This window comes from Penaeus vannamei, chromosome 6 (assembly GCF_042767895.1).
Source record: "Penaeus vannamei isolate JL-2024 chromosome 6, ASM4276789v1, whole genome shotgun sequence".
Lineage (NCBI taxonomy): Eukaryota > Metazoa > Arthropoda > Malacostraca > Decapoda > Penaeidae > Penaeus > Penaeus vannamei.
In genome coordinates, this window is record NC_091554.1 from 13,775,445 (window position 1) to 13,795,444 (window position 20,000).

At 42.2% G+C, this 20,000-nt stretch overlaps 1 protein-coding gene across 1 annotated transcript in view; it reads left to right on the plus strand.

Moving 5' to 3' along the window:
* Window positions 1-1,361: 1,361 nt before the first annotated feature.
* LOC113816928 (balbiani ring protein 3) overlaps window positions 1,362-20,000 on the plus strand; it is a 21,620-nt gene continuing 2,981 nt past the window's right edge. The window contains 24 exon segments of the mRNA XM_070122391.1: window positions 1,362-1,496; window positions 1,680-1,828; window positions 1,941-2,915; window positions 3,136-3,306; window positions 3,463-3,631; window positions 3,770-3,878; window positions 6,311-6,900; window positions 7,349-7,440; window positions 11,917-11,983; window positions 12,251-12,376; window positions 12,924-13,099; window positions 13,743-13,898; window positions 14,127-14,286; window positions 14,573-14,721; window positions 14,846-15,820; window positions 16,057-16,227; window positions 16,386-16,554; window positions 16,693-16,801; window positions 18,292-18,347; window positions 18,443-18,579; window positions 18,848-18,935; window positions 19,403-19,456; window positions 19,459-19,613; window positions 19,843-20,000. The exon segment at window positions 19,843-20,000 is cut by the window's right edge and continues 2 nt beyond it. Of these exon segments, the coding sequence (XP_069978492.1) occupies window positions 1,745-1,828; window positions 1,941-2,915; window positions 3,136-3,306; window positions 3,463-3,631; window positions 3,770-3,878; window positions 6,311-6,900; window positions 7,349-7,440; window positions 11,917-11,983; window positions 12,251-12,376; window positions 12,924-13,099; window positions 13,743-13,898; window positions 14,127-14,286; window positions 14,573-14,721; window positions 14,846-15,820; window positions 16,057-16,227; window positions 16,386-16,554; window positions 16,693-16,801; window positions 18,292-18,347; window positions 18,443-18,579; window positions 18,848-18,935; window positions 19,403-19,456; window positions 19,459-19,613; window positions 19,843-20,000 (5,096 nt within the window). The 5' untranslated portion in view covers window positions 1,362-1,496; window positions 1,680-1,744.

Here is a 20,000-nt window from a genome sequence, read left to right on the forward strand (position 1 = left end):
CGGGGTGCTTGTACGCATGTTAATCTACGGACGCTAGAAAAAGGTCCAACCAACATGGTCTATATATAAATATCTATGCCTGTGTTTATATAAATGTTTGTAGATATGTATCGCTAAGTTCGTTGTAGGTCTCAGCATCTGCTCCACGCTGACCTGTCCGGAACCAAACGGCTTCTTCGCGCACCCGACCGACTGCCACCGCTATGTCAAGTGCGCCCACGGCCACGCCTACGTCGAGACCTGCCCCGCCAACCTGCACTTCAACGAGGCCTCTGGGAGCTGTGACCACGCGGAGAACGCCAAGGTAAGGCCAAGCATATTCACCTCTGTCTCTTCTTATATGTTTATTCATATGCACACACAGACATACACATACATTCATATATCTGAATGCATATATTTTTCTCATACATACATATATATGCAAGCATATAAATTTACGCAAATCCATGGACATACAGATATATTCATGCACTCACAAAACCACATATACATATAAGATATATAGGTATATGTATGCATATATGTATATATACAAATACGTTTATGCATATAAATGTCTATGAATATTTAACTTGCATATATAAGTATATTATATATGTATATTTCTGCTTACAAGAATACATATATACGTATATACATATGTGTATGTTTAATGCATTATATTATATATAGTTGTACATGTATACAAATATATAGACATACATGAAAGTATGTATGCATATAGGCAGATATATATATATATATATATATATATATATATATATATATATATATATATATATATATATATATACATACCCATAAATAAATACATACACGTACATGTGACTGTATATATATATATGAATATATGCATCATAACAAATATCTTGGTGTTATATGATACAACTCTGGCCATACATTGCCTAAAATTCTGAATGGAAATCAGCTTCACAAAAAACATCCTTCCAGTGCGACATAACCGAGCGGCTGGAGACCGTCGGATGTTCCCTTCGGCCCGCTAAGGCCAGTCGATCCTTGCCCGCAGAGTCGGACCTTTCCGTCCAGTGCGACTGTGACTGCTGCCTCAAGCCACACAAGGACTGCAACAAGTACTACGAGTGCAAGGTAGGACGGGCGACGCCCCCTAAAACCTCTTCGGGTGTTGCACTCAACTTTACTTATGACTAAGGAAAGCGTGATTTTATTAGATTAGAATCACAAAAAATCATAAAGCTGTTATTGAAAAAGAAAATGTATACATTTCTGTTGTATCTAAAATTGCCTTGATTAGACGGCCACATCCATCAAATGCAGTTGCAGAAAATACTATTATTCTTTTCTTTCATTACAGGATAACGTTGCCTACGTCAAGGAGTGCGGAGGTGATCTGGTGTTCAATCCTGCAAAGGAACAGTGCGACCTTCCAACCAATTATGAATGCCCTAAACCAATCATTTGTGGCTGCCATTGCCGATACCCAGTCGACGGGGAGTGCAATGCATACTATGACTGTAAGTAATAATAATGGTAATAAAATATACAACTATTTAATCTTTACCTTGCAATTGTTATTAATGAACTGCCCATGTAATATGTTCTAATTTTCATCCTTTTAACCTTATTGTGATAATCCTATTTACCACTATTAATTGCATTCTTTTAAAAGATTAATTATGATTTTATTCAATTTCTAGGCAAGGACAACGAGGCGGAGAAGAAGTACTGCTCGGAAGGCCTGCTGTTCAACCCCGATACCCGCATGTGCGACATCGCTTCAAATGTCCACTGCCCGACTATCGATCCAACAGTTGGCCCTTGCAATGAAAACGTCTTCGATTCCGATGTAAGTTGCTCCTCTTTCTTTCTTTCTCCAATAATTGATACAAATATGCTAATAAGCAGGCATCAGTTATAAAAGTTATCATATGACACTCATTCAAAAATCTTCTCAACAGCCTGACTGCAAGTTCTGGGCCGCCAACAACGACTGTCACTGCAAGTGGACGGATGGTGACTGCTCTTGGCAACACTTCGTCGCCCGTGCCTGTCCCCGCAGCTGTGGATGCCAAGGCAATGTGGACGTCACGAAGCCTCCTGTAATTGACTACCCTTGCGTGGACTGCTCTACCGGCCAACAGTACTGGCAGCATCCCAGCGACTGCCGCAAGTTCATCCAGTGCACATCGTACGGTCCTCAGGAGATGCCATGCGGAGAAGGAACAGTTTGGGACCAAAACCTGCTCACCTGCAACCATGTATGGGCCACTGAGTGCTTGACAGGCAACTTCCTTCTCACTAACGGAAGCTGTTCAGGATGCTCAGGATGCACTCCTCCAGCAAAGCCCCCAACCAACCCACCAACACACAAACCTGTCACACCAGGCAACTTCACCTGTGTAGATTGCTCCACTGGCCAGCAATACTGGCAGCATCCTACCGACTGTCAGAAGTTCATTCAGTGTGCCCCTTATGGTCCCCAGGAAATGCCATGCCCTGCAGGAACCAGGTGGGACCAGAAGATCCTTACCTGCAACCATGAATGGAACACCCCATGTGTGACAGGGAACTACCTTCTACCCAATGGAAGCTGTTCGGGTTGCACTGGATGCCCAAGTGTGACTGTCCCACCGCCAATTGGATGCGGTGGCGAGAATGCAGACTGCAAGCATTGGGCTGCCAGCGGAGCCTGCACCTGCAAGGCAGGTAGTGACTGTACTTGGGCAAACCAAGTGGCTTCAATGTGCCCCAAGACCTGCCGAGGGGAATGCGGCCCAATTACTTCACGACCAGACGACTGCAACCCCTCGTGTCCTTCTTACAGTGGTCTTTTCCCACACCCAAAGGCCTGCACCAAGTGGGTTCACTGCGATCACTTCATCCCCTACGTGAAGGACTGCCCTGCCGGTTTGCACTTTAACCCAACACTCAAGGTACATAGTGATTTCTTAAGCAAGAACGGAGAACCTTCTATTACACACTATTCCACTTAATCTCATCCTTCATGTCAAATGGGGTCTCCAGTTTTGAGTATACTTGCTTCTGACCATTTTACATGCTTTGATACTTTATGAATATGTTCTGTATCCATGTCATTTGGAACTACATTTTATATTCTATTGGTGATGTCTAAATCTTTACTTGTTTAAAAAGGTATGCGACTGGCCATATAGGGCAGGCTGTACCTCAGGGGAGCACCAGACTTGCGTAATTCCCCCTCCCCTAATCCCTACTGGCCCCCCTCCTACGCCAAGCCCCGAATGCATATGCGAATGTTGCCATCTCCCTCACCCGAATGACTGCGCAGCGTATTACTACTGTGATGTAGGTTATTTCTTGTTTGATTATATTATTTATATTTGATTCACATATCTTTTTTCAGTCTGAAACGTGCACATGATTGAATTTGGTATATCAAAAGCAATCTGAGTGATGTAACATCCAAACACAATGACTCAGTAGAGATTAAAATATTTACAGGTGAACAAGAACAGTACCTTCTTCACGTGCCCATCTGGGCTAGTATTTAACCCGGAGAAGGATACATGTGACTACCCTGAAAATTACCCAGAATGTGTCATTGAACAGCCTCCAACTTGCGAGTGTGACTGTCACTATCCCTCAGGGGTTTGCAGCGAATATTATGTCTGTGAGTGACTAAGTCAACTTCACCAATTGGGTTATCAAACTTCGAACATATTTCTAATTTCAAATGGGTTACTAACGTGCCATGCATAAATATGCCCCTTCTTTAATTGGCGCATGATTTTTGCTTACGTTTTTCCAGGCAATGACGGTACGCCCGAAAAGAGGGAATGCCCCTCCGGTCTCCTCTGGAACCAAGAAACGAAGTCCTGTGATCATGCCGGCAACGTCGATTGCAGCAATCGGCGAACGTAAGGCTTCGATCGTGCAACTAGGCCAGGATTTTCGATCCGAAAGACACATGACACAGAAATCTTCCTTTAACTACAGTGAAACGTTCTCACGACCTTCTTTAAGAATTACGAATTGCCAAAAAGCACGACCAAATGTTTTTTTTTGGAAAAGTTGCTTCCTTGATCTTATTTTTTTATGATATTGTTTCCTGATGATTATGTTTCTTTGTCAAAAATGTGAACTCTTCTTGCAATGCATCTTGAAAAAGCATATATATATATTTTCATTTCCCGAAATAAACCACGAGCGTATAACCAAACTCTAGCCAAAACTAAAATACTATTACTACTGCGCCAGTCAAAATACTCGACACTATGACCGAGAGTGAAAAATAATCATGAAATTAAGGCATGGACTGCAAAAAATACTTATTGAAGAGGAAGAAGAAGCAAAACAATCTGAGATTCGGACAATACATGCACAGTATGCACACCAAATAGATATGATAACTCCTTCCCTGTCCTCTTTTCACACATCCTGTTCCTTGGCGTCCTATGTGCTGAGTGACAGACGTGAAGGATCCCCATACAGACGTTACATGAAAATGTAGCCAAAGAGAGATTCGATTTACAAGCAAATTTTATATTCTGTTGATACTTAACATTTTTTACTACACTGAAAGGCACACAAAAATATACATATATACAAAAAATATACATATACAAAAAATATACATATGTACAAAATATACATATGTACAAAAATATACATATGTACAAAAATATACATATGTACAAAAAATATACATATGTACAAAAATATACATATGTACAAAAATATACCTATATATAATACATATATGTATATATAGAACATATATGTTTATATATATAATACATATATGTATATGTGTTTGTATATATATACACATGCAGAGACAGCTAGATAGATATCAAAGGTATGTGTATATGTACACACACACACATATATATGTACGTATATGTAAATATATACATGTGCATAAGTATACATATATTTATGTATATATGTATGTATGTAAATATATATATATATATATATATATATATATATATATATATATATATATATATATATATACATTTATACCAGCTTGTATACATATATGTCATGCGCCATCGACCGATCTGCGCTATCGATCGATCGCTGCGCCAACGATGGCCGCTGATTAGTGAAATCACCGATGCGAAGCCACGATTGGCAGGTGCGCGTTCGAGGAATACATTTCCTTTGAGGAATTCATCGAAGGGTTTGTTAAAGGTAAAATAAAAATAATGAATAAAAAATGCAACTTGTGATATATGAGATTTTATCAGTTTGGCTTTTATCAGCAGGAGAGAGTGACACTAGAATTACTGAATAGGATGTGATATGATGATGAGTTCGTCATGTAGTCTCAGTTAGAAGGCTAGTATAGAAGATGGCCTCCAAAATTACATGCTATACGATTGAAAATGGAGTTAATAAAGAAATAAACACTAATAAAGACGTGGGAAGTGAGAATCTCGACCGTTTGCAAAGTTCCGTGCATTTTTGCCCTTTTTTCACCATCTTATATATACTGAAAAAAACATCAGTTTGCATCAATATATAAAATGAAAAAGGGCACTAGATCAAGGAGCAATGCTATTTCATACGTTACAAGATGTTTGCTAAATCGGTAGAAAGCAATCGGTGGCGCAGAACGATCTGCCGATCATGGCTTCACATCGGTAACTAATCAGCGGCCATCAATGGGGCAGATCGGTGAATGGCGCATGACATACATACACACACAATTTATATAATATATATATATGTATATTCATATATATATATATATATATATATATATATATATATATATATATATATATATATACATACATACATACATATATATATATACACATATCTATATCTATCTACATATATACATATCTATATACAAGAGATGTCACGGGGACACTGTGTCGCGGACCTAATGTTGCCACATCGCGCTGTGACACAGCGTCCGTTTCGCAAGTGGATAAAATGTCGCGGGGAAGCCACGTTGCCATTTATGTTGGTACATCGCTGTTCATTGTCGACAGATAAGATTAGGAAGAAATGTTGAAATTGCAGCAAAAATAATATAGTATATAGAATACATAATAACACTGGTATGAGACATAACCTTTATATTTTTTTCTATGTATTAATGAAATATTTTGTGATGAGCATACCTTTATTGTTCAGTGGGGATCATCATTACTTTGGCTATTTGATCTAGATATTGCAAATCTACAAAGGTATGTTTCTAATTTTGTAATAAGGGATTTGATCTTATTTACGAGCTGGTACTTCTTCCGACCCGAGGGATGCTTCCTGCCACCTGCATGGTGCTAACGATTCAGAGCTAATTTCTGCTGCTCCTTTTGATATTTTGCAGCGAGCAGCGGCAGCCGAGGATGGTCCGGCAGCATCCTGGCAAACCCATTGTGCCATCCTTCCAACGCATTGTTTGTTCGGGGCAGATCATCCTTCACTCGTTGATACATTTTCCAAGTCTGATATGGAAATTTCCCTGGAATTTCCATGTCACCATGAATCAACTGGCCAACAAAAGTTTCCTGGAAATATTTTGCGAAGTCCAGAAGCCCATCATCCTTGGAATTTACGTCTGCAAGGAGTACCCTCGTGTAGTGGTGGACGTCGGCCAGCGGAACAAATGCCAGAGCCAAGAACCTCCTGACCCGGATGGCGAAAGCATCATCTCTATACCGTGTTGCGAGGCAAAGATTCTGGATGCGTCTCCAGACAGACTGGTCCAGCTGGAAATAACATCCAGTAACCTCTACACCCGGAAAATTCCTCTGGAAGGCGTTCATTGCTGCTTTCTCAAAATGTCATTATTGTCACTGGATTACATGGTAAGCCAGAGGGTATTAGCTGCAGCACCTCGTACAACATTTTATTATATATCTCTTCATTCTTACCTGGCAGAAATGCATAGACGCAAGGATATGTTATACCACCAAAGTATGCATGGAGTGTGTACTGCTGCTTGTATCCGACAGGGGACACTTTAAACGTTGCATCACCAAACCAGTGACGAGACTCGGCAAGAAATTTCAAATCAGAGTCTGCTGCGAAGATCATCATCCCATCATCTTCATAATGAAGGAAAGCCTCTCCGCTTAACTTTGTCCAAAATGGCTGAAGATCAGACACACCTGCCTTTTGCCGCACTCGCCTCAGCGTCCTCTTGATGTCGTCTACCGTTGTATTAGATGAGCCCAGCCGACTTCCACTCTAGCGTAAAATGTGTTGACAATATGTGCGATGGGCTTTGCTGTTGCGGCAGCACGTTCCTTCATTGCTTCTAGTATCTCCTCCACCTCAGCCTTCCCAGGGACAGCAGGATGTCTGTGGATGGGGTTTTGCCACCACTATTTCCCCATTAACGGTGTGAACCCTGGCACCACAGGTTTTGACTTCGCATCTCCACATAACTTTGTCCTGATGGTCCCTTTCCTTCGTAAAGAGATGCTGGCCAACTCTGAGTTTCACAGTCGCCCGGTATGATGCTATAATGTGACAGGCCTCGGGGACATTGACAAGAGAAGGCTGGGGAGGGTAATCTTCATTCAATCCCTCGTACGATGAAACATCGAGCTCGGGGTAGGGTGGTAATGGAAGCTCGGTTGAGTTCTCCATGATGAATGATGTCTCACTCCTTGAAAAATCATCATTATAGCAAGATCACAAGTGTTGAAGCAGTAGCGGAAGTTAGAGCATTTAAGGTAGGTAAGGTCAACGGAAACCTCGCGCAACACAGTCACAGCGACATTCAAGGTAAGGTCAGCCGACGACCAAGTTATGCGAGGACACTTCGCGCGACACAGTGACCGCGACATAGTGTCCGCCAAACACTGAGTCACCCTCGCGACTTTCCTTCCAGGTCATAGTGTCCGCGAGACATAGAGACCGTGAACCATATATATATATATATATATATATATATATATATATATATATATATATATATAGAGAGAGAGAGAGAGAGAGAGAGAGAGAGAGAGAGAGAGAGAGAGAGAGTCTCCTCACCTGCCTGTCCTCAGCCTGCCTTACACTGAGGAGATCTACTCCCTCCGTCGGCCCCTGCAGTCTCTCAACTGCAGACTCTCCCTTCGCCAGGTGAATACCCTCCGTCGGAACCTGGTTCACACCTGCCCTCCCTCTACCTCGAAGGTGGGCACCTATGCTGTTCCGTGTGCCTCCTGTGATAAGCAGTATTTTGGTGAAACAGGCACCAGTCTTACTAAGCGTCTGTCTCAGCATAAGTACGCTGTATCCAGGGGACATACCAACAACGCCCTCTTCTGCCATCAGTGGGACACTGGCCATCAGATGGACTGGAAAGCTGCCCGCATTCTCTTCCCTTCCGCTGATGTCCATGCCCGCAGACTGGTGGAATCTTCTCTCATTAAGCTGCTGCCCAATTTCAACTTGAACAGCGGTTTCTCTCCTGCCGACAGCCTCCTCGCTTCCCACATCCTTCGTCTCCTCCCTTATGCCGGTCACCCGTCACATAGACCGCCTGATCCTTCGACCTGATCTGACCTCCCTTCGCTTCCGTTTTCCTGTCCTCTCCTGCCCCGTAGTTCCCGAGTGCTTCGCCTCCTTTCCCTCTTATACCGCTTCGTCTCCCTTGCCTCTTCAGACCCGAAGATGGAATCGAGGACGATTCCGAAACTGTTGTCTCACTTTCATCAATAAATCTAGTTTGTACATTGTGGGTTTTTCTTCCATATTATCAACACGGTATTGTGTTTTTCGTTGCATCATGGACCCCACGGTTAAACGAAATCTTCTCTCGTTCCTGTTTGCCTCCTTCCCCGACCTGGTTCCTGCCTTTCGCGCTTTCGAGGATTCCGTCATCGCCACGGCCCGACGGAAGAATCAACTGCGTTTCCTCCGAGACTGCCTCGAGGAGCAGGTGCTCCCTTCCTCGATCGGCAACCTCTTGAAGCACTCGGATGGAGGATCTCCTTTTCCTGATTATGCTCGCTCCCTCCTCCTTGAACGGATCCGCGCTGGTAAGAGGGATGTCGAGCTTTCCTACTATCGCTCGCGGGTTCGTTCCGACCTCCTGAAGGAACGACTCCCCGGCCATGTCTTCCAGCTCCTAGCTGACGTGGCCCACGATTCTTCCCGTTTCCTCTCCACTACCCATGCCCGCTCCCTTTCCCAGAAACTCTCCAACCTCACCTCCCGTAGTCCCTGGTCCCGCTTCTCCCTCACCGACGCGGTTACCAACCTTTCCTCCCTGTCCTTGACCCCTCACCAACTACAACTCCTTGGCTTCGGTCTTTCCTTTGCTCTCCGCCCTCTTCCCCTTACCTCTATTGACATCATTTCTTCCTTTGACCGGTTCATCTCCGCTCATAGGAACTCTTTGCCTGATGTCTCTCTCCTTCGTGGGGCCTTCCTTCCGGCCCTCGAGTCTCTCCTTCACCCTAATCCTTCCATCCCCAGGCGTTACCGTGAGGCCCTTCACAGCCTGCGCAGGGAGGATGTCACCATTTTGCCTTCTGATAAAGGTAACTCGGTGGTGGTCCTCGACCAAGCCTCCTACCTGCAGAAGGCCCAGGACCTGTTAGGTGACGCCTCCACCTATGCCCCCCTGACCAGTGACCCGCGGGAACGCATTGCTGCCACTTTCCACCGTCGTCTGAGAGAGCTTGCAGCCTGTTTCCCGGAGGCGAACCTTTACCAGAGGTTCAAGGTCGTTAACCCTCGCCTCCCTCATTTCTATGGGCTTCCTAAAACCCATAAGCCGGCCGTGCCTCTACGCCCCATCATCTCCTCCCGGGGATCGGTGACGCATCCTCTGGCGGCTTGGCTGGCTAAGTCTCTCACTCCCCTTCTCGGCACCTTCTCTCCTGCTCACCTTCGCCATTCACAGGACTTCATCTCTCGTGTCCGCGGTGTCCCGCCGGCGTCCATGCTGAGCCTGGATATCGACTCCCTGTTCACCAAGGTCCCGCTTGATGACGTCCTCGCTTTCCTTCAGAGGAAGCTCCCTGCCGAGGATCCTCGTCTTCCTCTTCCCACTGAAGTCTTCCTCCAGCTGATTCGTCTGTGTGTGGAGTCGAATTCCTTCTCCTTTGAGGGTCGTTTCTACTCACAGACGTTCGGTGTTGCCATGGGCTCTCCTCTCTCCCCTGTTCTGGCTAACCTGTACATGGAGTTCTTCGAGTCGGAGCTCCTCCCTTCCATCTCCCCTCGTCCTTCCATGTGGCTGAGATATGTAGATGACGTCTTCGCTCTCTGGCCCCATGAACCTGCCCTGTTTCCTGATTTCCTGTCGCAGCTGAATTCTCTCTCTCCATCCATCCGCTTCAAGGTGGAATGGGAGGTTGACGACAAGCTCCCTTTCTTGGACACTCTTGTCCATCGCTCTGCTGATCATTTCTCCTTTTCTATATACAGGAAGCCTATGCACAGTGGTATGTACATACACTTCTTCTCGTACCATCCACTACATGTGAAGAGAGGGGTTGCCACCTCGCTGTTTCTCCGTGCCCTCCGCATCTGTGACCTCCAGTACCTGGATGGAGAGATCGACTTCCTGCGTCGTTCGTTCTCCAAACTGGGCTATCCTCGCCATGTCCTAGAAGTCGCGTTATCCAGGGCGCGACGTACCTTCTACCATGACTCCCCTCCCAATGAGTCTCCTCACCTGCCTGTCCTCAGCCTGCCTTACACTGAGGAGATCTACTCCCTCCGTCGGCCCCTGCAGTCTCTCAACTGCAGACTCTCCCTTCGCCAGGTGAATACCCTCCGTCGGAACCTGGTTCACACCTGCCCTCCCTCTACCTCGAAGGTGGGCACCTATGCTGTTCCGTGTGCCTCCTGTGATAAGCAGTATTTTGGTGAAACAGGCGCCAGTCTTACTAAGCGTCTGTCTCAGCTTAAGTACGCTGTATCCAGGGGACATACCAACAACGCCCTCTTCTGCCATCAGTGGGACACTGGCCATCAGATGGACTGGAAAGCTGCCCGCATTCTCTTCCCTTCCGCTGATGTCCATGCCCGCAGACTGGTGGAATCTTCTCTCATTAAGCTGCTGCCCAATTTCAACTTGAACAGCGGTTTCTCTCCTGCCGACAGCCTCCTCGCTTCCCACATCCTTCGTCTCCTCCCTTATGCCGGTCACCCGTCACATAGACCGCCTGATCCTTCGACCTGATCTGACCTCCCTTCGCTTCCGTTCTCCTGTCCTCTCCTGCCCCGTAGTTCCCGAGTGCTTCGCCTCCTTTCCCTCTTATACCGCTTCGTCTCCCTTGCCTCTTCAGACCCGAAGATGGAATCGAGGACGATTCCGAAACTGTTGTCTCACTTTCATCAATAAATCTAGTTTGTACATTGTGGGTTTTTCTTCCACATATATATATATGTTTATATATATATATATATATATATATATATATATATATATATGTTAATATACATTAGTAAATACATATATTAGTAAATATATGTATACATATGTATATGTGTGCATACACACAGATACACATATAAATTTCTATAGTTGTATATATGTACATTTATATATATGTAAACATATATAAGTATATATTTATATATTAGTATATAAATAATTAAGCATATATATATTAGTGTATATATACATACACACACACATACGTATTTATGCGTGTGTTTGTTTAAATATGTATATACACATACATAAAAATACATATATTTGTATATGTTTATGTATGTATAAATATTTAGATACACACATATTCATACACATATATTATAAGATGATTGCCGAAAACCTCATGTGGCACCGAGACAAAACAGTTACGAAGAATTAAAAGAATTAAATCATATAATCTAAAGAACTACAACTAATCTATTTTGACTCTAATCATGTGGAGTTATTTCGTGAATATTCAAATTAACATGAATCATATTGAGACACAGACGCGAGTACATACAAATATTCATGTTTACATCAAATTTTAAAATGCATTTCAGAAGAGTAGCGTAAATGTAAACCTTGATTCCCATAGATCATTTTGGAAAAGTTTTGCTGACGTTCCCGGTGACTGATCCGAACTTTAGCAATGGTCGTTTTTGAAGTCCGGAAATATATGCTCGTTGCCTTTTGGAAAGGGCATTGCATATAAAACAATCCTCATATATTTGGTTAATCCAACATGGTGGCAACGCTAATTATCAGTTGGATTAGTGAACCTAAGCTTTTTGTTTCTTCACATAATGTTTTTTTCTTTATGATTATTTTTAAAGATTCCTTATCCACATTACGTCGATATCGGGTGATATTTTTTCACGCTGGTTTGCATATAAGAAGTGCGGGACAAGCAACCGCAGCAGCAGGCACTCACGTGGCCTACTGAAAGAACGACGACTGTTCTCCTCGTAGTCGCTCCCACTGGTCTTGAGGAAAATGGGAACTGGCAGGTTCCTGGCTGCGGTGGTTGCGGGCCTGGCGCTGGCGTCATGGACTGAGGGTAGATATATCAGTTATTTAAAGTCATTTGCGTAAACAAACACGCTTTTCTCTCTCATCTCTTATATGTCTGTATCTCTCTCTCTCTTTCTCCCTTCACTCTGCTTGTCTGTATTATCCCCCTTACCCCCCCCCCTCTCCATCTCTCTGACTCTCGCTTTATTAAACATAATTACTTTAGTAGAATTTTCACAGGGACAGATATATGACTTTATGCACAAAAAAATATTATTAAAATCATTTGCATTAAAACATATCTTGCGACAAAAATAGGAGCAGAAAGTAAAAGATAAAGCATACAAAATAAATATATATGAGAGAGGTGGTGGGAGGTGCTATGGTTCCGCATCCTTTTACAGCCCACTCAACTGGTCAGCAAAGTCGGGGTGCTTGTATGCATGTTAATCTACGGACGCTAGAAAAAGGTCCAACCAACATGGTCTTTATATAAATATCTATGCCTGTGTTTATATAAATGTTTGTAGATATGTATCGCTAAGTTTCGTTGTAGGTCTCAGCATCTGCTCCACGCTGACCTGTCCGGAACCGAACGGCTTCTTTGCGCACCCGACCGACTGCCACCGCTATGTCAAGTGCGCCCACGGCCACGCCTACGTCGAGACCTGCCCCGCCAACCTGCACTTCAACGAGGTCTCTGGGAGCTGTGACCACGCGGAGAACGCCAAGGTAAGGCCAAGCATATTCACCTCTGTCTCTCCCTATATGTTTATTCATATGCATACACAGAGACATACATATACATTTATATATCTGTATATATAAATACATTTTTTCATACATATATATGGAAACATATAAATCTACACAAATGCATGGACTTACAAATAATTACATACTCACAAAAACACATACATATAAAATTTATAGATATATGTATGCAAATATGTATATATACAAATACGTTTATGCATATAAATGTCTATGAATATTTAACTTGCATATATAAGTATATCATATATGTATATTTCTGCTCACAAAAATACATATATACGTTTATACATATGTACCTATGTGTATGTTTAGTGCATTATATTATATATTTATTTGTATATATATATACACATATATAGACATACATGAAAATATGTATGCATATAGACAGATCTATATATATACATAAATAAATACATACATACGTATATATGAACATATCTGTATGCACATTTACCTATATACATGTATGTGACTGTATATATATATATGAATCTTATCAACAAATATCTTGGTATCCTGACATGATACATTTTGGGCCATACATTGCCTATAATTCTAAATGGAAATCAGCTTCACAAAAAACACATCCTTCCAGTGCGACATAACCGAGCGGCTGGAGACCGACGGATGTTCCCTTCGGTCCGCTAAGGCCAGTCGATCCTTGCCCGCAGAGTCGGACCTTTCAGTCCAGTGCGACTGTGACTGCTGCCTCAAGCCACACAAGGACTGCAACAAGTACTACGAGTGCAAGGTAGGACGGGCGACGCCCCCTAAAACCTCTTCGGGTGTTGCACTCAACTTTACTTATGACTAAGGAAAGCGTGATTTTATTAGACTAGAATCACAAAAAATCATAAAGCTGTTATTGAAAAAGAAGAAAATGTATACATTTCTGTTGTATCTAAAATTGCTTTGATTAGACGGCCGCATCCAGCAAATGCAGTAACAAAAACACTATTATTCTTTTCTTTCATTACAGGATAACGTTGCCTACGTTAAGGAGTGCGGAGGTGATCTGGTGTTCAATCCTGCAAAGGAACAGTGCGATCTTCCAACCAATTATGAATGCCCTAAACCAAATCCTTGTGGCTGCCACTGCCGGTACCCAGTCGACGGGGAGTGCAATGCATACTATGACTGTAAGTAACATTATAAAAAATACGTCTTTAATCCTTATTTTGCAATTGATGTTAATGAACACCCTATGTAAAATATTCTCATTTTCATCCATTTTACCTTATAATAATTTTTGTTCCTAAATTGGCTACTGATTTTGTATAATTTTCCAATACTACGTATTACCATAGTATTAGTATGCTGCTTTGTAGAGTACTGTTTAGAAAGTGACAATTTCACTAAAATATTCCCAGTTGAGTATCAGTTATATTCTTCAAAAGACTGATTATGATTTTATTCAATCTCCAGGCAAGAACAACGAGGCGGAGAAGAAGTACTGCTCAGAAGGTCTGCTGTTCAATCCCGATACCCGCATGTGCGACATCGCTTCAAATGTCCACTGTCCGGGTGTCCCTCCTACACCTGGAACTTGCGATACAAACGTTTTTGATTCCGATGTTAGTTCCTCCCCTTTCTCTCTCCTATGATTGATACTAATAAGCTAATGCGCTAATTGCAGCTATCAGTTACCCACCCATAGTTACCATAGCCATGGCACTCATCCAAATGCCTTGTCAACAGCCTGACTGCAAGTTTTGGGCCGCCAACAACGACTGTCACTGCAAGTGGACGGATGGTGACTGCTCTTGGCAGCACTTCGTCGCCCGTGCCTGTCCCCGCAGCTGTGGATGCCAAGGCAATGTGGACGTCACGAAGCCTCCTGTAATTGACTACCCTTGCGTGGACTGCTCTACCGGCCAACAGTACTGGCAGCATCCCAGCGACTGCCGCAAGTTCATCCAGTGCACATCGTACGGTCCTCAGGAGATGCCATGTGGAGAAGGAACAGTGTGGGACCAAAACCTGCTCACCTGCAACCATGTATGGGCCACTGAGTGCTTGACAGGCAACTTCCTTCTCACTAACGGAAGCTGTTCAGGATGCTCAGGATGCACTCCTCCAGCAAAGCCCCCAACCAACCCTCCAACACACAAACCTGTCACACCAGGCAACTTCCCCTGTGTAGATTGCTCCACTGGCCAGCAATATTGGCAGCATCCTACCGACTGTCACAAGTTCATTCAGTGTGCCCCTTATGGTCCCCAGGAAATGCCATGCCCTGCAGGAACCAGGTGGGACCAGAAGATCCTTACTTGCAACCATGAATGGAACACCCCATGTGTGACAGGGAACTACCTTCTACCCAATGGAAGCTGTTTGGGTTGCACTGGATGCCCAACTGTGACTGTCAGACCGCCAATTGGATGCGGTGGCGAGAATCCAGACTGCAAGCATTGGGCTGCCAGCGGAGCCTGCACCTGCAAGGCAGGTAGTGACTGTACTTGGGCAAACCAAGTGGCTTCAATGTGCCCCAAGACCTGCCGAGGGGAATGCGGCCCAATTACTTCACGACCAGACGACTGCAACCCCTCGTGTCCTTCTTACAGTGGTCTTTTCCCACACCCAAAGGCCTGCACCAAGTGGGTTCACTGCAACCACTTCATCCCCTACGTGAAGGACTGCCCTGCCGGATTGCACTTTAACCCAACACTCAAGGTACCTAGTGATTTCTTAAGCAAGAACGGAGAACCTTCTATTACACACTATTCCACTTAACCTCAGCCTACATGTGTAATGGGATATCCAATTTTGAGTATACTTGCTTCTGTCCATTTTGCACACTGAGTTTGGCTACTTTGATGCTTTATGAATATGTTCTTTAACTATTTCATTTGGATCTATATTTTTTATCTTCTATTGGTGATGTCTAAATCTTAACTTGTTTAAAAAAGGTATGCGACTGGCCAGATAGGGCAGGCTGCACCTCAGGGGACCACCAGAGTTGCGAAATTAAACCTGACCCAATTCCCACTGGCCCACCTCCCACAGTCGACCCCAGATGCACATGCGAATGTTGCCATATCCCTCACCCGACTGACTGCACATCCTATTACTACTGTGATGTAGGTTATTTCCTTTTATTTGAATCTATCTTTTATATTACATGATTCACATAGCTGTTTTCAGTCTGACACATGCATATGATTGAATCTGGTATAACTAAAGCAATGATTGATGTGATCTCCAAACACAGTGATTGAAGACATTAAACTGTTTTCAGGTGAACAAGAACATTACCTACTTCACGTGCTCGTCTGGGCTAGTATTCCACCCGGAATTGGATACGTGTGTGCCCGCTCAAGAGTACCCAGAATGTGACATTGAACAGCCTCCAACTTGCGAGTGTGACTGTCACTATCCCTCACGGGTTTGCAGCGAATATTTTGTCTGTGAGTGACGAAGTCAACTTTACCAATTTAGATATCTAACCTCGAACATATTTCTAACTATATATTGGTTACTAACGTGTCATGCATAAATATGCCCCTTCTTTAATTGGCGCATGATTTTTGCTTACGTTTTTCCAGGCAATGACGGTACGCCTGAAAAGAGGGAATGCCCCTCCGGTCTCCTCTGGAACCAAGAAACGAAGTCCTGTGATCATGCCGGCAACGTCGATTGCAGCAATCGGCGAACGTAAGGCTTCGATCGTGCAACTAGGCCAGGATTTTCGATCCGAAAGACACATGACACAGAAATCTTCCATTAACTACAGTGAAACGTCCTCACGACCTTCTTTAAGAATTACGAATTGCCAAAAAGCACGACCAAATGTTTTTTTTTGGAAAAGTTGCTTCCTTGATCTTATTTTTTTTTATGATATTGTTTTCTGAAGATTATGTTTCTTTGTCAAAAATTTGAACTCTTCTTGCAATGCATCTCGAAAAAGCATATATATTTTTTTCATTTCCCAAAATAAACCACGAGCGTATAACCAAACTCTAGCCAAAACTAAAATACTATTACTACTGCGCCAGTCAAAATACTCGACACTCTATGGACTAGAGTGAAATATAATCATGAAATTAAGGCACGGACTGCAAAAAATACTTATTGAAGAAGAAAAAAATCAGATTCGGACAATCCATTACATACACAATATGCACACCAAATATATATGATAACCTTCCCTGTCCTCTTTTCACACATCCTGTTCCTTGGCGTCCTATGTGCTGAGTGGCAGACGTGAAGGATCCCCATACAGATGTTACATGAAAATGTAGCCAAAGAGAGATTCTATTTACAAGAAAATTTTATATTCTGTTGATACTTACCATTTTTGACTGCACTGAACGTTCGTTGCTAATGATGATGATGATGATAATGATATTCATAAACACGATGACAACAATAATGATAATATCACTGATTATTGTAATGATAATGAAGATGATTATGATCAAACCAATATGAATAATGGTAATGTATATATAATATATATAATACATATAAAAAATATATAATACATATTTTCATATATAGTACATATTTATGTATATATATATGTATATATAAATATATATATAAATAAATATATATATATATATATATATATATATATATATATATATATATATATATATATATATATATATATATATATATATATGATACATATATGTATGTGTGTTTGTATATATATATACACATATGCAGAGACAGCTAGATATATATCACACGTATATGTGTATGTGTACACACACACAGACACATATATATGCATATATATATATATATATATATATATATATATATATATATATATATATATATATATATATATATATATGTACATGCAGACGTAGAAACATATGTATATATATATAGGTATATATATATATATATATATATATATATATATATATGTGAATATATACATGTGCATATATAAGTATACATATATTATGTACATAGTGTGTGTATATATATATATATATATATATATATATATATATATATATATATATATATATATATATAATCTGCTTATATACATATATGCCATGCGTTATCGATCGATCGAGCTGCGCCATTGATGGAGCCATCGTTGGCGCAGCCTACGATCGAGCTGCGCCAACGATGGACGCTGATTAGTGGAATTACCGATCCGAAGCTATGATCAGCAGGTGCACGTTCGAGGAATACATTTCCTTAGAGGAATTTATCGAAGGATTTATTAAAGGTAAAATAAAAATGACATGCAATTATAAATGTTTATATCAAATTCTAGAATGCATTTCAGAAGAGTAGCGTAAATGTAAACCTTGATTCCCATAGATCATTTTGGAAAAGTTTTGCTGACGTTCCCGATGACTGATCTGAACTTTAGCAATGGTCGTTTTTGGAGTCAGGCAATATATGGCTCGTTGCCTCTTGGAAAGGGCATTGCATACAAAACAATCCTTATAAATTCGGTTAATCCAACATGGTGGCAACGCAGTTCTGGAACCCTTTCTTAGATTTCCCGAGCTAATTATCAGTTGGATTAGTGAACATAAGCTTTTTGTTTTTTCACTTTATTTTTTTCTTTGTGATTATTTTTAAAGATTCCTTATCCACATTACGTCGATATCTGGTGATATTTTTTTACGCTGGTTTGCATATAAAAAGTGCGGGACAAGCAACCGCAGCAGCAGGCACTCACGTGGCCTACTGAAAGCACGACGACTGTTCTCCCCGTAGTCGCTCCCGCTGGTCTTGAGGAAAATGGGAACTGGCGGGTTCCTGGCTGCGGTGGTTGCGGGCCTGGCGCTGGCGTCATGGACTGAGGGTAGATATGTGTTATTCACAGCCATTTGTGTAAACAAACACGCTTTTCTCTCTCATGTCTTGTGTGTCTGTATCTCTCTTTCTCTATTCCTCACTCTGCTTCTCTCTGACTCTCGCTTTATTAAACATAATTAATTTAGTAGAATTTTCACAGGGACAGATATATGACTTTATGCACAAAAAACTTATTAAAATCATTTGCATTAAAACATATCTTGCGACAAAAATAGGAGCAGAAAGTAAAAAATAAAGCATACAAAATAAATATATATGAGAGAGGGGGTGGGAGGTGCTAGAGCTCGGCCATCCTTTTACAGCCCACTCAACTGGTCAGCAAAGTCGGGGTGCTTGTATGCATGTTAATCTACGGACGCTAGAAAAAGGTCCAACCAACATGGTCTATATATAAATATCTATGCCTGTGTTTATATAAATGTTTGTAGATATGTATCGCTAAGTTCGTTGTAGGTCTCAGCATCTGCTCCACGCTGACCTGTCCGGAACCAAACGGCTTCTTCGCGCACGCGACATAACCGAGCGGCTGGAGACCGTCGGATGTTCCCTTCGGTCCGCTAAGGCCAGTCGATCCTTGCCCGCAGAGTCGGACCTTTCAGTCCAGTGCGACTGTGACTGCTGCCTCAAGCCACACAAGGACTGCAACAAATACTACGAGTGCAAGGTAGGACGGGCGACGCCCCCTAAAACCTCTTAGAATGTTTCACTCAACTTTACTTATGACTAAGGAAAGCGTGATTTTATTAGATTAGAATCACATAAAATCATAAGGCTGTTATTGAAAAAGAAGAAAATGTATACATTTCTATTGTATCTAAAATTGCCTTGATTAAATGGCCGCATCCATCAAATGTAGTAACAAAAAACACTATTGTTCTTTTCTTTCATTACAGGATAACGTTGCCTACGTCAAGGAGTGCGGAGGTGATCTGGTGTTCAATCCTGCAAAGGAACAGTGCGATCTTCCAACCAATTATGAATGCCCTAAACCAATCATTTGTGGCTGCCATTGCCGATACCCAGTCGACGGGGAGTGCAATGCATACTATGA